At 43.1% G+C, this 24,451-nt stretch overlaps 1 protein-coding gene across 4 annotated transcripts in view; it reads right to left on the minus strand.

The window, feature by feature from the left end:
* The window catches only part of PRDM5 (PR/SET domain 5), a 141,933-nt gene that overhangs the window by 68,022 nt on the left and 49,460 nt on the right, over positions 1 to 24,451 (minus strand). For 2 of the 4 annotated variants that reach the window (XM_084860255.1, XM_084860254.1), the window contains one exon: positions 2,312 to 2,405. In XM_084860255.1, the coding sequence (XP_084716381.1) occupies positions 2,312 to 2,405 (94 nt within the window). Of the gene's footprint in view, positions 1 to 2,311; positions 2,406 to 9,272; positions 9,368 to 24,451 lie in introns of all 4 variants that reach the window. The other 2 variants (XM_084860256.1, XM_084860257.1) reach the window with 2 other exon arrangements.

A 24,451-nucleotide genomic window follows, 5' to 3' on the forward strand; every position in this document is an offset into this window, starting at 1 on the left:
TAACATTTCAACTTGCATGTTTGGGCACAAGGGAACAACTGAGCAGCCATAAAAAGACATTTAAAAGATGTAATGGATTTCAGGGTGGAGAAAGTGAAAAGAAAGAAAAGTTTATAGGGAATTTTATGATTTTACCTACAATTTTCACATATACAATATTTGATTTTGTTTTAATTGCTTTTTGGAAGTTGGAGGGAGTGGGAATATTAATTATTATTTTTGTCCCCCCACCCCCAAAATTTCACATGAAATACAGCAGCACTATAAGAGCTAAAATTTACCATGAAAGGGAGTTATATGGACACCTTAATGCTATACAAAGTATATCATACTGTGTCAATTTATATTTTATTACTTTTTAAATGGTTTCATGATTGTATTGTGTTTTCTTTTTATTGCATTTTTGGATTCCATTTTGGGGTCTTGATTTGTATACCACCCTGATATTTTTGGATGAAGGGTGGTTTAAAACTATTGTTATTACTGCTATTGTATTATTGTTGTTGTTATTCCAGTAGTGCTTTCACACACTCAAAATGCCTTTCATACATTATCAGGCTGCAGTCCATATAACAATCCTGTCAGCTGATGCAGAGAGACTGTAATTTGCCTATAGCAGCCTAGTATGTTCATGGCAAAGATGAATTTGAACAATGAAGTTATATGCCCTTCTCCAGGAGCCCCTGCCAAAGGGAGTGAGGCAGGCGGCTACCAGGAAGAGGGCCTTTTCTGCTGTGGCACCCAGCTGTGGAATGGGCTCCCTAGAGAGGCTCGCCTGGCGCCTATGTTATACTCCTTTCGGCGCCAGGTGAAGACCTTTCATTTCCCAGTATTTTAGCATTTTAGCTTCCTAGTCTTTTAGCTCTGGTGTTTTAAATCTGTATTTTAAATGTCTGCATTGCTGCTAGGTTTTATTCTTCTTGTACTGTTATATTGTGGTTTTAAGCTTTCATATTTTATACTGTTTTATGCTGCACCTTGTGGTTTTAATTTTTGTGAACCACCCAGAGAGCTTCGGCTAATGGATGCTGTAGAAGTGAAATAAACAAATAAATAAAGTCTACATAAAGACAAACACGCTTCTGCAAGAACTTCACATTCCATATATAACCACATAATATCCATGGTGCAACTATTTTTCATTGCTAATCATTGTGAGCATAAAATCTAAACTGATGTATTGATTGTGCCAACCAAACAGTGAACTGTCTATTACCGTCACCATAGAGACTACCATCTCCACTATGAATGTCCTATTTTTCCACTGCATGACTCCTGGCCAACATGTAATGGGTTTACCAGCCCCGCTGGCAGCTGCCAATAAGATACACTGAGGAAAGAGAAACTCACTATGCTACTAGGGATGTATGAGAATTTTGTTCCTTTTCACAGATCATGCAAACATGTCTTGTTTGCAACCCTGAGCGTGAAGACGGCCAGGAATGCCATTTTCAGGAAATTTCCCGAACTTGCATTTGCATTCAAAAGTGTGTACTTGTGCAAGCTCACAGTTCCAAATATGTACATTTGCACACTCGCACATATGCCCACATGCACAAATGTACACTTGCGCAAATCCCCCCCTCCACATTTTCACACTTTAGCCTATGAGGGGAAATTTACATTTTCTTTGGGGGGGAAATGGGCATTTTAAAATTGTGTATTTTCTTCAATTGGGAAAATGCACACTTTTCAAAATGCACATTTTTCCAGATTGGGAGAGGAAGAAGAAGAAAAAAGATGCTCATGTTAGGGAATGCAAATGAGGCAAAACGAGCTTCAAGGAAGAATTCAGACAACCTCAATGTGCTCGAACATCATATGTTCACCCATCCCTATACACTACTGCTACGATTCTCACAGTAAATGGTAATAAACAACATGGCCAAGAAGTGCAAGATACTCATCCCACAGTTGCCAAGTTCAGAGAGAGACTAGGTAAGAGGTACAAACCTGGCTATTCCAGGGCAAGTAATCGGTGGAGGAGTTGAGAATTTAGGCTTTGCAATTTTGAGCATTTAACCAGGGTTCTATTTCCTAAAGAGCTCATTCATATCACTGACAATCACTCACCCCACTGGGAAACTTGGGGACAATAAATACAGTTGTCTTTCTGTACCTCACAGCCTATTCCTTCATTAAAGATAATAATTAAATCAAAAAGATATAATGCATCACTGTGATTTGGTACAGATTAGGTGTATGTCTGCTCACGCCACAGAGTCTCCTCCAGTTCTGAGCTAACTTACTCTCACAGATTACAAGTCAGTGATACTGTATGAACTTCTTGACCTTCTATATTAGCACTTACTGTTATGTATTAGAAGGTGTCTCTGCAGAGAGAATGGGGTTCGGAACAATGCTTTGCATTCCTCACATTGAAACGGTCTCTCTTCAGAGTGGGTCTGCAGATGAAAGACAATGTATTTTAAGAGGAAAGGCTCAAAAAGATCAATTAGAAGTCATTACAATAATTGCAGCTAACCTTGCTGGCTGAGTTCTGAAGAGATATTGTCTCACTTCACCAAAGTACTGACAAAAGGCTTAATTCCACGTGTTCCAGTGTTGGGGAAGTTAGTAATTTGGTGGTGGTGTTAAGCAGATGTACACTACAGAGAGAGGTGTGTATATAAACATGGCCATAAAGATAAAAACGCCACTTTAGGTTTTGTTTGGTGTTTCACCAGATGCCAAATCACAGGTCTTCCAAATCTTACATGCAAATATACTCCTAAAGGATGACATTTAGGAGTCCATTAATTCTGGCCAACTTTTCAGCCAGCTGCTTAGCTCCACCTTCTGAAGCTTAAAACCTGTCAGGACTGAGTCTTATCCAGTCTCTCAACTCACCCTTGTTTGTCATTTTGAAACTAAAGTCAGAAGTATCAGAATTTTTGTGACTATGAGTGTTTCCAGACAGGGTTTTTATTGTGCAATCACCCTGACTCAAACATGGAATACTATGAGGTGTCCAGACAATGCTGTCTTCCATTTATAACCCTCCCGTGTTTTCCCACTGTTTCTTCTGTCTTTTTCCTTACCACAAAATAATCTGTTAGGAAGGGAAAGATGGAATAGCTGTACAATGCCTTTTGATTGCTAGTAGAGGAGCCATCTGTCTGGACAAACCCTAGAACCTTGTTTTCCACATTTAAAATGTATGATGGCTGAAATAAACTTCAAAAAATCATAAAACATAAAACCATGGTTCTGCAGATACACATGGGTGAAAATGGGTGCTACATGACTCGTTTTCTAGACTTTGGGGGCAGGGAGAGACATAATCTCCTCCTAAAAATATTAATACACCAGAACAATGAGATTGTTAAAATACTTCTGTCTATTAATTCTCTCTAATTTTCAGATAAATGAAAGGTTATTTTTGTTTGTTTATAGTAGGAGTGCAAAACGTATGGTCCGTGGGCCACACGTGAACACACAGAAATGTCCCATCGCGTCACTGGGACGCTAAAGCCTCCTTCTACCCACAGTACCCCAGAAACGGCAGGTATCACTGCTTCTGTGCCACCAGCAGTGATTCAGAAGCAGCAAAGCCCAACAGGGGTGCTGGGAAAGAAGGAAGCTAAAACCTTCTCCTTCTTGCAGCAACCCAGAACCAGTTGTGAACACAGGAATGCTGGCTGGAGTTGCCAGGAGAGGGGGGAAGCTAGGCATTCTCCTCCTCCTCTTCCCAGAGACCCAGAAGCAGCCTTCCCCCACCATGTGTGTGAGTTATGTATGTATGTATGTATGTATTCATTCATTCATTTCATTTCTATACTGCCCAATAACTGAAGCTCTCACATGTATGCGTGTGACTTTTGTGTGTGTGTGTGTGTTGTGTGTCTGTGTGGTTGCATGCATGTGCTTATGCACAGCCTCCAGCACCCAAGCAAACACCTTGGGGCTACAATGTTATGCTTCCCTGGTAAAAAAAAAACCCTCAAGGGTGGATCCAGAACTACATTTATTTCAACCGAAAGTCCCTGGATTCCTGCTGACAAGACAGATGATGGAAACTGTATCATCATAGGTCAGACTGCACAGTTACTAGTGAAATGTATGCTCAAAAACAATATTTAGGCTAAAAGTAAAAATGAATATGCAGCACAAATTATCAGTCTGTTTCCACATATAAGACAGGGAGGGAAGAAAAACTAAGATACCAATAAATATAAACCGTAAAGAAGTATCTTAAATTACTTAGAGGTATTGCACATGAACTAGACCTGTACTTCTAAAGTCTGTGGTTGCATCAAAGTTCTCCAGTCACCCTTGCTGTTATTTTTGCTGAAACTCTCCAAATGATTTTTGAACTTTCTCAAGTTCATAACTTTGCTACAACATCTTCTCACTTCCTGGAACACAGCCACTTTCCCCCATTTGGCTCACACGTACATATTTATTTACTAAAAGACCCTTTTTACACATAATTAATTATAACATATTAAACAAAAAACACCATCTGCAGTCCAGACATCTAAGAAATAATTAGAAAAATAAAGTGTGTGTGTGTGTTTGTGCATGCACACACGCACACACACATATTTACTTTACTTATTACATTTATATTCCGCCTTTTTTCCTCTTTAAGGAACCCAAGGCAGCATACATAATCCTCCTCCTCTCCATTTTAGCCTCACAACAACAACCCTGTGAGGTAGGTTGGACTGAGAGTCTGTGACTAGCCCAAAGTCACCTGGTGAGCTTCCATGGCTGAGTGGGAACTAGAACCCGGATCTCCCGGCTCCCAGTCAAACTGAGTGGTGAAATCCAGCTATCATTAAAATAAATGAGCTGTATCCAATGATGCCCTTCTGTAAGTGAAAGGAGTCTTTCCATTCCTGGAAAGGTCTTTGACCTAGCAGAGACATCTGCTAGGGGAAGGGCAGGGTGGTGTCACTTTCCATGCTATTCTTAGGGTTCCCTAACCTAAGAAAGAACCCTGGGGGCAAGGAGGGGGTAAGGGTGAAAAATGTCTCTCCCTTCCATTAGTGGATACCTTTGCTAGGATAAAACACCTTCCACAAATGGAAGGGAACCCTTAGATACAACCCAATAGGAGTTTTGTCAGTAAATTTAACAAGTGTGAGTTGTGTCCTGTGTTTGCTGCTATTATTATTTTTACATTTCTGTTCCTTTGTCTCTAGGTAGATCTATTTTCTTTCTTTCTTTAGAAATTTATACCCCAATTTTCTCTATATAATAAGAAACTATTACAACAAAGTCCATAAAATCCGTAAAACACTGTAAAAACAGTTCAAAATCACTAAAATCAATTTCATACAATAAAACCAAGAGCAGGTAAAATAACTCAATAGCGAAACAGAACTTTAACCCACATGAAATCTTTGTGAAATAAAAAGATGTTAGTATCTCATCTAAGGCCAGAGAGAGAGAGAGCGCCAAGCGAACCTCAGGGAGGGTTCCCAGCCTGAGTGCTGCAACAGAGGAAGCCCTGTCTTGGGCGACAACCAGCTGTGCTTCTGAAATGGCTGGGATGCACAGTAGGGCTCCCAATGTCAAATGCAGTGGGCAGGAAGGACCATATGTGATGAGCATTATGGGATAAGGGGCTCAAACTGTTTAGGATGTGTACGTAAGAATTGCATCCAAAGAATTGCACTTTGACCTGTGCTCAGAAATGAACTGGAAGTAGTGCAGAAGAAACAAGACTGGGGTGCTATGCCTAGCAAAGCGGGCTCCAGAAATCAGCCTGGCTGCCACAAAAGCAGGTGAAGTTTCCAAATGCTTTTAGGGCAGCCCTACGTAGAATATACTACAGTAATCTAGTCTGGATGTGACTACTTAAAACACAGATAAAAACATGAAGTTAAACTATCCCAATAATGATCTCCAGCACTTAAATAAAAGAAGTCAAACATTGATTCTGGACTTTGACAAATCTGAAGAAGGATGTTCCAAAGCTGGATGCATGTGTGTGCTTTGCTGTTTTTATTTAATGTACTGAGAGCACCTTCAAAGAGAAACCCCTGGCAGGTCATAGGAATTGTGGCAGGTGGTAGCTTGCTGCTGTCTAACGATACATTGAATGACTGAGAAACAGGATTTAAATGGGACAATAGTCATAATACATGAATTAACCAATTCTGTAGGCTGAATATAATGAGTTTCCCTTATAATGTCTCATCTGCCCAGAGGTTGTGCTACAAGGTAACTGTAGCACAACCTCTGGGCAGATAACAGAGGGACATATGGGGAAACTGGAACCACTTCCCATACCATTTCCCACAACTCCCCAACAAATATAGAACAAAAGACGTTTTCATGTTACATTATTGGTTGTTGTTCAGTTGTTAAGTCATGTCCGACTCTTCGTGACCCCATGGACCATAACACGCCAGGCCTTCCTGTCCTCCACTCTCTCCTGGAGTGTGCTCAAGTCCATATTCATTGCATCGGTGATGCTATCTAGCCATCTCATCCTCTGCCATCCCCCTCTCCTTTTGCCTTCAATCTTTCCCAGCATCAGGGTCTTTTCCAGTGACTTTTCTCTTCGCATTAGGTGGCCAAAATATTTGAGCTTCAGCTTCAGTATCTGTCCTTCCAATGAGCACTCAGGGTTGATTTCCTTTAGGATGGACTGATTTGACCTCCTTGCAGTCCAGGGGACTCGTAAGAGTCTTCTCCAGCACCACAGTTCGAAAGCATCAATTCTTTGGCGCTCAGCCTTCCTTATAGTCCAGCTCTCACAGCCATACGTTACTACTGGGAAAACCATAGCTTTGATTATACAAATCTTTGTCAGCAAGGTGATGTCTCTGCTTCTTGATATGCTGTCTAGGTTTGCCATAGCTTTCCTCCCAAGGAGCAAGCGTCTTTTAATTTCATGGCTACAGTCACCATCTGCAGTGATCTTGGAGCCCAAGAAAATAAAATCTGTCACTGCTTCCATTTCTTCCCCTTCTATATGCCAGGAAGTGATGGGGCCAGATGCCATGATCTTCGTTTTTTAACGTTGAGTTTCAAACCAGCTTTTGCACTCTCCACTTTCACTCTCAACAAGAGGCTCTTTAGATGCTCTTCGCTTTCTGCCATTAGGGTGGTATCGTCTGCATATCTGAGTTTGTTGATAATTCTCCCGGCAATCTTAATTCCGACCTGTGATTCATCCAACCCGGCGTTTCTCATGATGTATTCTGCATATAAATTAAATAACCAGGGTGACAGTATACAGCCTTGTCGCACTCCATTCCCAATTTTGAACCAATCTGTTGTTCCATGTCTGGTTCTTACTGTTGCTTCTTGTTCCTCGTACAAATTTCTCTGGAGACAGATAAGGTGGTCTGGTACTCCCATCAGAATTTGCCACAGTTTGTTGTTGTTCCCTTGAGATCTCCGATTTTCTTGAAAAGATCTCTAGTCTTTCCCATTCTGTTGTTTTCCTCGATTTCTTTGCACTGTTCATTTAAGAAGGCCTTCTTGTCTCTCCTTGCTATTCTCTGGAACTCTGCATTCAGTTGGATATATATTCCCCTTTCTACCTTGCTTTTTGCTTCCCTTCTTTCCTCAGCTACTTGTAAAGCCTCCTCAGACAGCCACTTGGCTTTCTTGCATTTCTTTTTCTTTGGGATGGATTGAGTTGCTGCCTCCTGAACAATGTTACGGACCTCCGTCCATAGTTCCTCAGGCACTCTGTCGATCAGGTCTAATCCCTGAAATCTATTCCTCACCTCCACTGTATATTCATCAGGGATATGATTTAGGTCAGTCCTGAATGGTCTAGTGGTTTTCCCTACGTTCTTCAATTTAAGCCGAAATTTTGCGATAAGAAGCTCATGATCTGAGCCACAGTCAGCTCCAGGTCTTGTTTTGACTGACTGTATAGAGCTTCTCCATCTTTGGCTGCAAAGGACATAATCAATCTGATTTCGATATTGACCATCTGGGGATGTCCATGTGTCGAGTCGCCTCTTGTGCTGTTGGAAAAGCGTGTTTGCTGTGATCAGTGTGTTCTCTTGGCAAAACTCTATTAGCTTTTGTCCTGCTTCATTTTGTACACCAAGGCCATGCCTGCCTGTTATCCCGGTGATTTCTTGACTTCCTACTTTAGCATTCCAATCCCCTATGATGAAGAGGACATCTTTTTTTTGGTGTTAGTTCTAGAAGGTGTTGTAGGTCTTCATAGAACCGATCAACCTCAGCTTCTTCGGCCTCAGTGGTTGGGGCATAGACTTGAATTACTGTGCTGTTGAATGGTTTGCCTTGGATTCGTACTGAGATCATTCTATCGTTTTTGAGATTGTACCCCAGTACTGCTTTTCCCACCCTTTTGTTGACTATGAGTGCTACTCCATTTCTTCTAAGGGATGCTTGCCCACATTAGTAGATGTGATGGTCACCTGAATTAAATTCGCCCATGCTTGTCCATTTGAGTTCACTGATTCCCAAGATGTCGATGTTCAATCTTGCCATCTCATGTTTGACCACCTCCAGCCTACCTTGAGTCATTGATCTGACATTCCAGGTTCCTAGACAATATTGTTCTTTAAAGCATCGGAGTTTCTTTTCACAGCCACACATCCACAGCTCAGTGTCTTTTCGGCTTTGGCCCAGCCGCTTCATTCTTTCTGGCGCTACTTGGTGCCAGTTACAGTTACAGTTACATTATAGTACCAAGCTATATGCAAGTGATGGGCAACACCCCACCCCCACCCCTGGCTCACCTCAAAACCCATTCATTTTTTTTTCAAGCTTTCCTGGGAAATGCTTACCAAAAAACTTGAGTTGTTTTGAGGTTTTCCAAGAACGCTAAAAAAAAGTGCGGGGGGCGGGGTTCCTCCACCTCCTTCTCAAGCTAAACAAATTACCTTTGAGAAAAGGGAGGGCATAACCAGCAATGAGGAAGTCTCACTAGAGATAGAAGGGATCTTTCCAGCTTAACTAGATATGACACTCTTAAGCATGCATAGGTGCATCGTTTTTTTGCCAAGCGGCATGAATTCAGGAGGCAGAAGAAAGGAAAAAATCCTATGCTCCCCAGTTGTCATTTCCTGCTAGTTTATGGCAAGTGGTGCGGAAACCTCACCCAGAAAGAGCACTGTGCCATATTTTTAAATTGTCCCTTGGTTGCATGAACCAAAACATTGTGTTGCCACTGAATGACACTTCTTATGGAAGTGCTTCGTACAAAAGCCTGGATTCTTTTCTACGAAGTTCACAACATTGGTAGGGCTATTGATCTTTAACAGCAGCTGCTAGAGAAAAGCCAAATCATGCCTGGACAGAAAGAGACTGAGCTACCTTCTCACCTCAACAGGTGGATCCTCCAGAACAGGGCTGAGACATTTGGATGATACTTTGCTGTGGGGAAGCTTGCATTGCTGCTGACTGTGCTGTACCTGTTCTGTGGATAAATAGAATGCTTCAGTCTCTAGGGCTGTTAATCTGGCAACATGCATGAGTGAAAAATCCGCCTGTTTGAAATTTCCCACCTCCCATTTAAAAACACACTTGGGCCTTGCTTAGGTGATCAGCTAGCCTGGTCTTACAACTCCTTAAACAGGCTTAACTTCTGATTCTGTAACGATGAGGAATTGTACAGAAATTAAATCAAACTGAAAGCATGGGGAAATGCCCCTACATAATGAGGAGACTCTGACTTGCCTCTCAGGCTATGATGAGAAATAATACCATAGCCATTACCTAAGATACAGGTGGATGGAATACAGGACTCAGTGCAAAAAATGCAGACCTTGAACGTGAAGGTGTGGCCTAGATATTACCTGGAGATTTCTTCTTTGCATAAAGGTTAATCCAACTGTGCCAACCCACAAACAAACAATGACCCAGTTCGCACGATCACACGTGGGCTGTTTTGGGGTTACTTGAGGGCTGCTCCCCACCCCACCCCCAACAAGGCATGGGTTCAGATGACACGGCCAGCTTAGGGAAGTCTAACTGGCAGACATGACAAGCAGTGGAGGCTGGTGGCTCCGATGTCACTGGCGCTCCAGGTTTCAGTTGGACCCAGTCAGAACTCTAAAGGAGTTCTGCACACCTTGGGAAGCTCCTTCAGAGTTCTGTGACTGAAACCTGGAGCAGATTCACTGCCCCACTGACATCGGAGCCACCAGTCTCCACTGGTGTCAGGGTTAACAAGCCACCATGGCTAATTTCCCTCGCCCTGATCATGTGAACTGGCCCAGTCTCTGCTTCCCTGATCAGGTAAACAACCCCTTCGGTTTCATTCAGAATGGTTGCAGCATTGTTTTCCTGGCTTTGCCATTTAACAGCCCCTTGACAGCTGTTGTAGTTCTAAGCCACTAGTCTGGGGACTATAACTATCGATGCTTCCCTGCAAGAATGATCAGGCTAATTTAGATGTTGCAGCTCCCATATGGAGGCCATTCAGTGGTGCCACAAGGGCAGGACTTTGGGACAGAAGTCCAGGGCCCCACTCAGTAGAATGGGCAGAAGGGCCCCAAAACGCAGCAGAGCTGGCTTACCATATTTTGAAGTAAGTGAAATAAGGCACATTTCCATCTAAAGAAAGAGGCCTTCATAAGACCATGAGGTCCAGAGGATAAAATGATTTATCTGCATCCCTGAGGCCACTAAGAAGCATTGGAAGTCACATTTCAAAGCATCTCATTCAATGTGTTTGCCAAAATGCATCCAGCATTTCCACACCAGCAATGCACATCCTGGACCATTGCTGGCCCTGATGTACAGGCACCGTACATGTTTGAGCCAACACATAGGGTAAGAGGTTTTAAAATGTTACACCTGCCACACAGCACATAAGGATAAGCTCTTTTCTATTGGCCTCCATACAGGAGTGGTAATGTTTAAATTGGCTCTCAGTTAAATACAGGAAGAATTTTGTTGACTGTGGTCACAGTTCAGAGAACTTTGCAACTAACTGTACATCTAGCAGAGTACGGACTCTTTCTTTCTTCCTAACAGAAGCTCCTGACCAATGACAAGTTGGTTTTGAAGGAGTTAGTTTTAGAATTCTAAAAGCAGTTTGCGATGTGGTCGACTTTTGTTCGAAGACAGACATTTACTGGATTCTAAGCAGCCCTAGCATCTGCAACCCTGGAAGACCAAACAGTTCCTCATAGCAGACCGGTCTTGCCCAACCTGGTGCCCTCCAGACTTCGACTCCCATCAGCCCCAAGCAGCTTGGCAAATGGTCAGGAATTCTGGGAGGTGTAGTCCAAAACATCTGGAGGGCACCAAGTTGGGGAATGCTGCAGTAGATCAATGGATAGAAATCCTCCTTTAGCATGGTAATAAATTAAATGCTTGTATTTTTATTGCATTTATATTTTACCTCTCTTCCAAGGAGCTCAAGGTTTTACACATGGGGCAGTATCCAACAGTGTCATTCCGCAAACTCAAATAGCACTAGCTGAGCTCTGCTGAATCTTTCCATTGTGCAAATGGTAGCCTATTACACTTGTGCAACGTGTTGTGCAAGCACCTGTGCAACTGATTGCACAAGGTATTGTGCAATGGGTTGCACAAGAGTTATGTACAATGTGTTGCACAATGAGTTGCACAACACATTGCACAAGCATAATGCACAACTGCTTGTGAAACGGTATTGCGCAAACATAACTTTAGTTGGATTCTTCTCTTGTGCATAGTTCAGAACCTAGTTACTGCTAGCACAACATCATTTGCACTAATGGAATGACATAGGTGGATACTACCCATGATTCTCCCCAACGCACACATTTTAGCCTTATTTTATCCTCACAACAGCCTTATGAGGTTGGTTAGGCTGAGAGAGAGTGACTGACCCAAGATCATGAAATGAGCTTCATAGCTGAGCAGGATTTGAACATGGGTCATCTGTAGGGACTCCCTCCCGTATCCCCCACTTTTATTAAACTCCAGTTAATGTCTTTACATTTATTCCTTGAACATAAAAACCACCCATAGTAAAAAGCTGGAAAAACAAAGCCAGAAACAACATTGTACAAAACCAGCATGTTATCCTGTTCCACAACTCAGTCGTTATATTATTCTTTTTTACATTTTTATCCAAGGCACTCAGACTACTGCACATGTCTCCAGCCCCATGTCATCTTCACAACAGCAGCCCAGAGATAGGTTAGGTTGAGAGAGTGTGACTGGTCCATGGTCACTTAGTGAATTTCACCGCTGAGCAGGAATTAGAACTCGTCTCCCTAATCCAAGTTGGATGGCCTATCCACTACACCACACTAGTTTTCACACTTTCTGCTTTCAAGGAAATCTTTTCCACTCTGACATGTATTCTGAAGAACATTCTTATGTTCACTGTGGAACTACTGCACATTGTATAAACAATGCACAGGCCTATTGTGCCTTCTGATGCCCCTTCATGGATCACTGCCTTGTTGTGGTGAAGGGGCTTGCGTAACTCAGTGAAGCCATAAGCTATGCTGTGCAGGGCCACCCAAGACGGACAGGTCATGGCAGAGAGTTCCGACAAAATGTGGTCCACTGGAGAAGGAAATGGCAACCCACTCCAGTATTCTTGCCAAGAAAACCCCATGGAACGTATCACAAGGCTAAAAGATATGACGCCGGAAGATGAGACCCTCAGGTCGGAAGGTGTCCAATATACTACTGGGGAAGAGCAGAGGGTATTTCCAAGTAGCGCCAGAAAGAGTGAAGCGGCTGGGCCAAAGCCGAAAGGACACTCAGCTGTGGATGTGTCTGGTGGTGAAAAGAAAATCCGATGCTGTAAAGAACAATATTGTTTAGGAACCTGGAATGTCAGATCAATGAATCAAGGTAAGCTGGAGGTGGTCAAACATGAGATGGCAAGATTGAACATCGACATCTTGGGAATCAGAGAACTAAAATGGACAGGCATGGGCGAATTTAATTCAGGTGACCATCATATCTACTATTGTGGGCAAGAATCCCTTAGAAGAAATGGAGTAGCACTCATAGTCAACAAAAGGGTGGGAAAAGCAGTACTGGGGTACAATCTTAAAAATGATAGAATGATCTCAGTACGAATCCAAGGCAAACCATTCAACAGCACAGTAATTCAAGTCTATGCCCCAACCACTGAGGCCGAAGAAGCTGAGGTTGATCGGTTCTATGAAGACCTACAACACCTTCTAGAACTAACACCCCAAAAAGATGTCCTCTTCATCATAGGGGATTGGAATGCTAAAGTAGGAAGTCAAGAAATCACCGGGATAACAGGCAGGCATGGCCTTGGTGTACAAAATGAAGCAGGACAAAAGCTAATAGAGTTTTGCCAAGAGAACATGCTGATCATAGCAAACACTCTTTTCCAACAGCACAAGAGGCGACTCTACACATGGACGTCACCAGTTGGTCAATATCGAAATCAGATTGATTATGTCCTTTGCAGCCAAAGATGGAGAAGCTCTATACAGTCAGTCAAAACAAGACCTGGAGCTGACTGTGGCTCAGATCATGAGCTGCTTCTTGCAAAATTTCGGCTTAAATTGAAGAACATAGGGAAAACCACTAAACCGTTCAGGTATGACCTAAATCATATCCCTGATGAATATACAGTGGAGGTGAGGAATAGATTTCAGGGATTAGACCTGATAGACAGAGTGCCTGAGGAACTATGGACGGAGGTCCGTAACATTGTTCAGGAGGCAGCAACTCAATCCATCCCAAAGAAAAAGAAATGCAAGAAAGCCAAGTGGCTGTCTGATGAGGCTTTACAAGTAGCTCACGAAAGAAGGGAAGCGAAAAGCAAGGGAGAAAGGGGAAGATATACCCAACTGAATGCAGAGTTCCAGAGAATAGCAAGGAGAGACAAGAAGGCCTTCTTAAATGAACAATGCAAAGAAATCGAGGAAAACAACAGAATGGGAAAGACTAGAGATCTCTTCAAGAAAATTGGAGATCTCAAGGGAACGTTTTGTGCAAAGACGGGCATGATAAAGGACAAAGAAGGCAGGGACCTAACAGAAGCAGATGAGATTAAGAAGAGGTGGAAAGAATACACAGAAGAACTATACAGGAAAGATCTGAATGTCCCTGATAGCCATGATAGTGCAGTCACTGAACTTGAGCCGGACATCCTAGAGAGTGAAGTCAAGTGGGCCTTAGGAAGCATTAGTAACAACAAAGCTAGCGGAGATGACAGTATTCCAGCCGAGCTATTTAAAATCCTAAAAGATGATGCTGTTAAAGTGCTGCATTCAATATGCCAACAAATCTGGAACACTCAACAGTGGCCACAAGACTGGAAAAGGTCAGTTTACATTCCAATTCCAAAGAAGGGCAACGCCAAAGAGTGTTCAAACTACCGCACCATTGCGCTCATTTCACATGCCAGCAAGGTGATGCTCAAAATCCTACAAGCTAGGCTTCAGCAGTATGCGAACCGAGAACTACCGGAAGTACAAGCTGGGTTTAGAAGAGGCAGAGGAACTAGAGATCAAATCGCCAACATTCGCTGCATCATGGAGAAAGCAAGAGAATTCCAGAAAAACGTCTATTTCTGCTTCATTGACTACGCTAAAGCCTTTGATTGTGTGGATCACAACAAACTGTGGCAAATTCTTAAAGTGATGGGAGTACCAGACCACCTTACCTGTCTCCTGAGAAACCTGTACGAGGGTCAAGAAGCAACAGTAAGAACCGGACATGGAACAACCGATTGGTTCAAAATTGGGAAAGGAGTACGACAAGGCTGCATATTGTCACCCTGCTTATTTAACTTATCTGCAGAGTACATCATGAGAAATGCCGGGTTGGATGAATCACAGGTCGTAATTAAGACTGCCAGGAGAATTATCAACAACCTCCGATATGCAGATGATACCACCCTAATGGCAGAAAGCGAAGAGGATCTCAAGAGCCTCTTGTTGAGGGTGAAAGAGGAGAGTGCAAAAGCTGGTTTGAAACTCAACATTAAAAAAACGAAGATCATGGCATCTGGCCCCATCACTTCCTGGCATATAGAAGGGGAAGAAATGGAAGCAGTGACAGATTTTACTTTCTTGGGCTCCAAGATCACCGCAGACGGTGACTGTAGCCATGAAATTAAAAGACGCTTGCTCCTTGGGAGGAAAGCTATGGCCAAACTAGACAGCATAGTAAGAAGCAGAGACATCACCTTGCCGACAAAGGTCCGTCTAATCAAAGCTATGGTTTTCCCAGTAGTAATGTAGGGCTGTGAGAGCTGGACTATAAGGAAGGCTGAGCGCCGAAGAATTGATGCTTTCGAACTGTGGTGCTGGAGAAGACTCTTACGAGTCCCCTGGACTGCAAGGAGGTCAAATCAGTCCATCCTAAAGGAAATCAACCCTGAGTGCTCATTGGAAGGACAGATAATGAAGCTGAAGCTCCAATATTTTGGCCACCTAATGCGAAGAGAAAAGTCACTGGAAAAGACCCTGACGCTGGGAAAGACTGAAGGCAAAAGGAGAAGGGGACGGCAGAGGATGAGATGGCTAGATAGCATCACGGATGCAATGAATATGAACTTGAGCATGCTCCGGGAGAGAGCGCAGGACAGGAAGGCCTGGCGTGCTATGGTCCATGGGGTCACGAAGAGTCGGACACGACTGAACGACTGAACAACAACAACAACATTGTGCCTTCTGATGATCTGCATAAACTAAGAGTCCCTCCCCACAACATATCTAATACTCTTGTTTGGCTGCACATTGCAGGAGAAGATTGAGACTATGGGAAATCTGACTTTCTGTGGATTAATTAAAATGTGAATTAAGTGTGAATTAAGTGTGTTAATTCACACTTAACACTAACCCATGGTTTGGGTTGAATTCTGGTTTGTCATGATGTGTGAATATGACTGAACCACAGCTTGTTAACCAAAAACCCCCCAGAAAGAACACATGTGGTTTATTGTTGGGTTGTGAACTCTGGATTGCTTAAATCATGGGTTGTCATTACAGGTACACCCAGAGCCATAGATTGTTCATGGGTTGTTTTGCCAGGCTATAGAGGCAGGGGGCAAGAGTGGCCAACCACCACCCCAAAAAAACCCCACCCCCAGCCACTCTATATGCCAGTAGTACAGTGCTGCAAAGGCATTTGGGATACAGGGAGACGGTGGACAAAGGAGGAGGGAAGCCAACTACCCAGGGATTGAGAAAACAAACCATGAGGTCAGGAATGAATCTGAGCATGTGGAGATGTCTGGCAGCTCAGATTTGGATTTAGAATGGGAACAGCAAGAACAGGGGAAGGCACCCTCCCTAGTGAGCCCAGATACAGAGAGACTTTCTTCCTTGACACACAGATGGCCCAGCCTGAGTGGCTCCCCCATTCCTCTACCATGAGAACTCAATTTTCCGAGGGAGAGGAGGAGGAGGGAGAAGGGCGTGACTTGCTAGGGTCCATCGCAGAGTGAGGCAGGAAAAAGTTAGGGGCAGGGCTCCGACATTCTGCCAGGTTGGCCACTTGTGGAAGCCAATGTAGGAGGGAGCCACGCTAAGTGAGGGGCATCCCTGCTAGCAACTTCTCTAACTGCCATTTCATTTCCTCTACTGATATTCGTAGATGTGTAGACTAGCTGCTTCTGTGCAGTTTGCATTTGTAAAGAATAGAATCTGCATTTGTAAAGAAGGTAGCCATTAACTAATAAAGTAGTGTTGGCCTGAAGCCTTGGTTCCTGGAGTGTGTTGATTGCAAAGGGAGAGGAGAAAGGAATGTGACACATGGTTTTTTCAACTGTCTGCCACACAATAAATCATGGGTTAAATAAACCATGGTTTAGAATTATGTGCGAACCAGGCCTGTGAAACCTGTCTGCCATTACTTGTATTGCCATTGAAGAAGTTGTGACAAGTTTCCAAGCAACTCCAGAGTCCCAAAGAACACCAGCTCAAAACCAGTGTCCTAACTAAAATAAATGTTGGCTCTTTTTACTTTTTCATGTGGTTACTTTTTTAATGAAATGACTATTCCATATCAGGGTCACATGCTGAATATTTCAGTTTAATGATAACGGCAAACTCTAGGTTCCTGGATGTGAAAGATACGAGACTGCACCACTGTCAGGGTTCCACCACCCCCTGAACAACTCCTTAACGATCTCTTGCTTCCTTACAAGTCCCACCTTCCATCTTTTAAACTTCCCCTTCCCAGTAACTTGGGGTTTAGGCTGTAGACATGAGGTGATTGACACTCTAGACACAGGGTTCAACCACAACAGTTTACTGGTAAATTAAAGCAAGAAAATCACAACTAAATGTATTTACACAATACAGCTGAGTGATACAGAAGGCATTAAGAGAAAATAAAAATTGCAAAATGCAAGTTCCTTTACCCTAGCTGTACTTAGACTTCTCCAGTCTGCTTCTTCCTGCTCTCTCTTTAGGCTCTGGTCTTCCTGACTCTGAGTCTACTCTTACTGGCTCTCTCCCTCTCTTTATATACCATCCTCCCTCAAAATGGAAAGTACAGTTTCAGCTCTGAAGAAATAGAACTTAACTGTGGAAATGACACTGAAACTTAACCAGGGAAATGAAACTACTCCCCTCCAGGATACCCCCTCCCAACAAAAAACTCCAGGCCTCTATGCCTGACCTTTTCCTTGCCTCTGTAGGCCTCAAACTTTCACAACCACATTAGACACATTTAGAAGAAACATTCAGCACATGGTGAGACTGATTTTTAAAAAATATAAAGTCACCTTGTGGTGATTTTACCATTTGAAAAAGCAACCTGAAAACCATCCTTAGGCAGATCTTGCAACAAGGGAATTAAACGTATTTCCTTCTTACACAGTTTCTAACATGGTGCTCATCTCAACACACATAGGCCTTTCCGCAACACACCACAAAAATCCTTTAATGGATGCCTCAGTGAATACCTAGGCAGTGGTTCTACGCACGCGCACACACACACACACACACACACACACACACAAATGGGGCCTCTTAAATGGGACTTTCAGCAATGTATTAAAAATGCAAGAGTGCACAATCAAGACCCTAAAGTGTTGTTGTTGTTCAGTTGTTAAGTCGTGTCCGACTCTTCGTGACCCCATGGACGATAGCATGCCAGGCCTTCCTGTCCTCCGCTCTCTCCCAGCCATCTTATCAATGAAGCACCACTCCAGTGAAAGTGCCTTGTAGTCTACACATGGGTAAGTTGAGCTACATCTGACTGAAATCAAGTCTTTATTGTGAAACTGCCATGTTAAACCATATCAGCTACAGCACTGTCTAAACTTGGAAAATATTCAAACACAAGTATTGTGCCAGGCAACTTTATTTTATTCTGACACTCCAGCACACCACCAGCTTATGTATCCATAAAAGATTGTCCAGAGGCATCAAGGCAACCTCTACCCAAAGCATATAAAGAAACATTCTTAAAAGAAATAGTTCTAATAACAATTCAATCGAAAGACCACAAGATTACTTTGCATATATATTTTAAGACATGTTTCTGTTATGTATGTTGGGTTTGTGCTTCTGAACAAGCCATGTCTATTGCAGATGTATAACAAAGTTGCAAAAATATTCTGAGCTGATGCCTTACCATGATTTATTGGATGTATTTTGGAATTTTAAGCAACTACTGTGTTTTTCAGGGTCAAGTCAGGCTAGAATATCAGGGGATGCCTGCTACTTGGGAGTCCTTTGGCCTGGTCCATCTAGCCCAGTATTGTGTGAAGTCGGACTGGCAGTGCCTCTCCAAAGCCTCTGAACAATGCTCTTTCCTAATCCAACTATTTGAGAACTCTTTAGCTAGAGGAGACGAATTGAACCTTATATATACAAAGTATGTGATCTACCACTAAGCTACAGCTTTTCCCTACTTAAAGCCACACAGCAACAGAGTTTAGTTTGACAAAGGCTTAGCTCTATAATGTGTTTTCTGTGCCAGAACTCAAGACTTGGGACATGCACAGTAACAATAACAAGGAGGATGCATTTGAACATGTGCTGTTACAGAGGAGCACCAGATGTGCTGGCTCTCTTGCACATATAGCGTGCATGATGGATCTAACTGATATTACCCTGAGACCTAGGATCAAGAATCCATTTTGTTCCAGAAGGCAAAGCTTGAGAGCTGCCAAGACTGATGTTAAGTTTCTGGAAATGCCACAGAGGCAAAGGAGCCACAGAATGTTCATTGACAAAAGAAGATTGTTCCCTACGGCCAGGGGAAGCATGCAAATGCTTGCCTGACCAGCCAATTAATCCATGAGGGTACCTTTGCACTGGCAAATCCCTGGCAGGAAAATGGCTCAATCCTAAACTGCCCCCACGTCCTGTACAGGTCAGCCAGATCAAGCACTATCTCAGCATCCTTAATACCTTTTTGTTTTGAACACTGGGCAATGCTGCTCATTATAGCAAGCGAGATGAAAAATTAATCAAGAGGCAAGGAAACTCCCTGCACCTTCTATTCAGTGGCCAGTACCACACTATTATCCCCTTTGTTTTAACTCATCCTGGGTCCAACTTCTGTGCTATCAAGCTCTTTGTTCCAAACCCTACAACTGCCTTGGAGTTTGGGCAGGCAATGTGCATTCTTTCTGCTTGGCATCCCTCCCACTGGTGTTTCTCAGCTCTGAGAATAAACCCAGAGTCAAACTGATTTTTAATATAATTTCACATTACACTTTCCTAGCATGATTTTCTGCTGTGCTCTGCTCTGGTACTTAACCCACATTTTCAGGGTCAGAGTTCCCTGCTCTCCTGCTCCATTTTCCCTCCAGATAGATCAGTTGGACCCTTACACCAAAAGAGTAAGCTTTGCCTCCTGGGAAAGCATGCCACGGAGCTCAAAGCCAGGTTCCACACATAATGCAGCACAACCTGCCAGGTTCTATACAACCATTCTGTTGCCTGGTAGGGGATTGTGGCTTATGCTTGAGTTGTTGGTTCTGAGACCAAAGGGCAGAATTAGTCCCATAGGAAGCACAGAGCATTGGGAAGTGGCTACCAAAAAGTCTCAAGCTGAACACTAAATTTCTGAATTTAATTGGGAACTCTACAGAGAAGCCCCATTGGCAAGGCTCTTGATCTAAAGTTGTTTTTAACCAAAATTGTACTGGTTCTGAGGACCCCAATAATGGCTTAACATCCATCGTTGCTGCAAGTACCAAAATGATCAAAGCCGGTCTTCTGGCTGTTTCTTGATAATTTGCTCTTTAGCAGTGCCATGCGTGGCATTACTGCTCCATTGCTGTAATTTGGAACTAAGCTGAGAAACCTGAGGGTAGTCTGTGCTCACAGCATTTTTCTAATTTTCAGTAACCAACCAGGAAGTGAAGTCCTTTGGGTTCCCCTTCCTCTGAAGCAGTGGAGGCTGATGGCTCCAATTTCAGTTGGGCTGTGAATCCATTCTGGGTTTAAGTCAGAGCCAACCAGAACTCTAAAGGGGCTATCCAACATGCTGAAACCTATCCCCCAAAGAACTTGTCAATTCCCCTAACCCTTCACTCAGAAAGTGCTGCAGTGGAGGATAAAATTGACATGTTCTTTGGCAAGTAGGGAACATGAGTTTGCTAGCCTAAACAAAGTAGTGGGTGGAGGGGATGAAAATACCAAGGATATCGACAAAATGGAAATATGCCTCTGTGGGGCTACATAGCGGACAGGCACACTTGCAAAAGATGGCCATTAAAGAATATTTTTAAAAAATACAACACCATTTGTGCAAATTTCAAGGTCCCCCAAATTAAAAAAATGCACAAATTATAATTTTTCACATAATGGTGGACACCCCCCCCCAAATCCACAAAATATATCCAGAACCAGAAAAAAATCCGCTACAGTTTGCCACTGCTTAATGGAATGGAAATGCTGCGGAATCCTGTCGAGCTTAAACGGAATGGAATTCCCAACATCGCACATCCCTAAAAAGACATTGCATCCAGTAACCTCTACTGCCTGTTGCTTTTGTTTAAATACAGAGGAGTGGCCACTAAAGATCACTATCAGACATTCGATCCTCGCAAGGAAAACTAGTTCACAATATGTGCTATGCCCACCAGATGCCTTTGTTCTGTTGAGTTGATGACCCAATATAGGACATGCCTCAGAAGCCCCCTCCACTGCAGAGTCCTCCCCCTGCTGCCCCGTTCCTATGGAAGTCATCCCTGGTCAAGAAGCAGGGGTCTCCATCAAGGTCAGTTCTCCCGGCTGTGGAAGATAGGCCCTATCAGTATTCTGAATTTCACCCCCTCCAGTTCACAACCAAGTGAGAGGCATGGTAGAACTTAATTCTCAGGAGTCTGGCTTTTCAGGGCTGGACTTGGCTCCATAGGATCCCCTTCTGACTCAGAATCGGTGTCACAGGCTATCATTCACAGGCTATCACTCACCAAGCATCTCTTTGACATGCTGGTTTTCTATATGGAGGGATTTATTTATTTTTTGTATGAAGGAACATCTGATCATTTGACTGAAGTGGTGCCGAATACCTTGATGAAAACTAGGCCTGAAGGCCAAACTGAATGTAATGTTTATGTATTTAATTACATCTCTGCTTCATTCATATTGAAAGTATGCAGTGAGGCCTAATTTTTACAACAGAAGATGGGCACGTGTTCAGAGAGGAACTGAACCTGCACATCTTCCGCCTTATCTGCCCATGGTCTGTTGCTTCAGTCACGTCCCCCCTTGGTGCAGTGTATTTTCAGTAGTAGAAACAGACAGTGGGAAAAAGTACCTGAAATGATAGAGTGTAGGAAGCTATGGGGAGGGGAAGGGGAAGCCCCTCACTCATATTTACCCTTTACTTTAAATATTAGACACTCTCCCCTACTATATACGTGAATGGAGCGGGCATATGAGCAAGAAATGTGGCTGCTCCCATCACATACCGCATCTACTTGGGCCCTCAGTTACAAAGTGCTCATGAGCTTGTGTGGGCCACAGTTTACTTTATTTAATGGTGTATGTCCAGCATAATTAGCAAGTCATTTTATGTTGGATGCTGTGAATCAGGTACTAGCGTGGAGACAGTCTTACTTCAGAATCATTAACTTCAAATGTGAAAAATTTGAAAGTTATAGCCTTCCCGTTCTGGGCTTAAAACTAAGAGGTTTAGAAAATGAATGAATTACAGTTGATTTTCACTTGCCAACTGGTTTGTTAGCTTTTAGCCCATATTGCTATCATGTTTCCCAGTCTTATCTTTGAAACTGTAAGGGTTTAAAAGACAAAAAAAGAAAGACAAGATTCTTGGGCTTCTGTGTGAGACACTGAAACTCATTTATGCAAGCTTACCATTCTAAAATGTGGTATGACTGAGGACTGTGGGGTGGTGGGTTGTTTTGTTTTTTATAACTTTTGGTCCTTAAGGCCTACAAGTGTCTAAGAGAGCAATCTATGGCCCCTAGACAGCATCTCCTCCTCCTCCACACCCATAGACAGAGCTATGAGTGTGGAGAAGGAGATCTGACCACGGATCTTCACTCCCCCACCCCTCCCCACTGTCACAGAAAGCTTCTTTTATGAGGTCACAACTGCGGAGAAGTTGGAGAGGGAGAAAAGCTGGTGTGCTGGTGGCTAGGGAGGGGAGGGGTCACGTAACATAATCTCCTATGGGCTCTCCATTCCCCTCCCCGCCCACTGAAAGGTAAGTCAGCTAGATGGGTTCAGAGGCACATCTAGCTGCTTTTTGTATTTTAAACGGAGGAACAGAGGTGAAATCACCTTCATCCTCCTCTTGCCGACAGAGCATAATTCAGAACCACCTGTCTCTCAGGAGTGCAACCCATAGGATTGTGCTCTATCTAAGCCTGGAGAAAACTCAGAGGTCAAAGGATGTATAATTTGTTGGAGGTGTGGAGGCTTCAGTATCCTTTTTTAGCTCCCCCTACATCATAATCTGCAGATGAAGAATTATTTATGAAAAATATACACATTTGCTCAATCCACATAATTCTGACAGGTTGGAGGAGTCAGCTTTTCTTATTGCAGGATGTTATGCAGCATTCAGATTTGTTTGTTTTTGGAACAGAATATTCTCAGTCCTGGTCTTACAGATTCGGACTGATGGTCTGCCATAGGAATCAGCAGGAAGTGGGCCACGGTCCCTTGACGAACCACTTAGCCAATGTGCAGTGGCCATCTTGTACCTGCTGGTCATTGGGATTCTTGCAAAAAGTGCTGGACTAGGTGGACCTTAGTTTGCTCCACAAGGCAGTTCTTAAGCAGGAGTGCATATTCTGGGCCATTTAACACAGATCCGCGATGGCTTAGCTGTGAAGAGATCCTGAGCGTGCACATTTGCTTTCTAAACTGAGAACACAATGGTGATGCGTAAGGATCCTAATTTTAGGGGGAAATAGATCACACAAAATGAAGTCAGTCCACCTGTGATCTACTTATTTCAATATTGCTAACAAGCTTCAAAGCCAGGTCTCTGGGGTCGAAGGCAGGGGTCTGTCCCAGCTCTGAAAGGGAGATGCTAGAATTCAGTGTTAACACCTCATACTTGAAAATACACCAATGTGAACATATGCCCATGACTGAACTCCAGGCCTCTCAAAGAGATTTATGAGCATTTTTAGGTGCAAGAACCATACAGCGTTTTGATCCAGAGCAAAAAGCTCCAGTGATTTTAATTAATGTTTTCCTTTAGGCCATAGGAATTGCAAAAGAGGAAGTAAGCTACCATTTGCTTGCTTGCTTGGTTAATTCAAGGATGACCGCACAGAAAGGCTTTCAGTCATTTTCATCTAAATGCCGCTACTTTGTAAGCTGTACTTTTTAAAGGACATTACATATGTAAGCTATGATTGTGATATGTACGTAAGCTAGTCTGTCTTTCAACAGGCTCGTGCATCCTGTCTGTGTTAGAAAGAACAGTCATCATTGTTTCACCCTGCAAGAAGCATTCTGGTTATTATTATTACTTTCATATGATTTATGGCTGGAAACACAAAAGATGGTGCAAAGATCCGGTGCCAAATTCCCAGATGGCATATAACATGAGCCAAACTGTGAAAAATATGTAAGTCTTGGTATATCTGTTTCATCAAAGTGTTGAGGGTGGAGGGGAGGGGGGGAATGAGCAAGGGGTTCCAAAGACTAAGCAGGAAACTAGCCAGATAATTTTTTACAGTCTTGCAATTCTGAAGGAGCAGCAGTCAAGGGTGCAGCCATGCCATTGAAAATGTAACCCAGGGTCAAAAGTAATGACAGGCATTATCGAAATTAGGGCAGGCAGATTGGAGCTTAAATCACACAGCCAGGAGTCTTTTAGTGGAGGCTGAATGTGAGGTTCTTCTATACTTCTAGGGCAGAGTTTCTTCTGTTGCTGTAATCGTGTTTAACTGAAATGGAATGCAAACTTTAATGTTTCTCCCAGTAGTCAAAAAGATAAAGAATGACTACAACGTTACTATAGCTTGTTTGTTTTTAAAGTTAAAATATTCCTAGAAGAACAAAATCACTGAGCTACTTGGGGTGATGAAAAGAAACACCAAACAATAACCAGGAACCCACTGTTTAGCTTGATATCTGCGCTATTGCAACGGAAGGCTAGCTAA

This window comes from Heloderma suspectum, chromosome 5 (assembly GCF_057233095.1).
Source record: "Heloderma suspectum isolate Gila_16-S chromosome 5, 16-S_ref, whole genome shotgun sequence".
NCBI lineage: Eukaryota > Metazoa > Chordata > Lepidosauria > Squamata > Helodermatidae > Heloderma > Heloderma suspectum.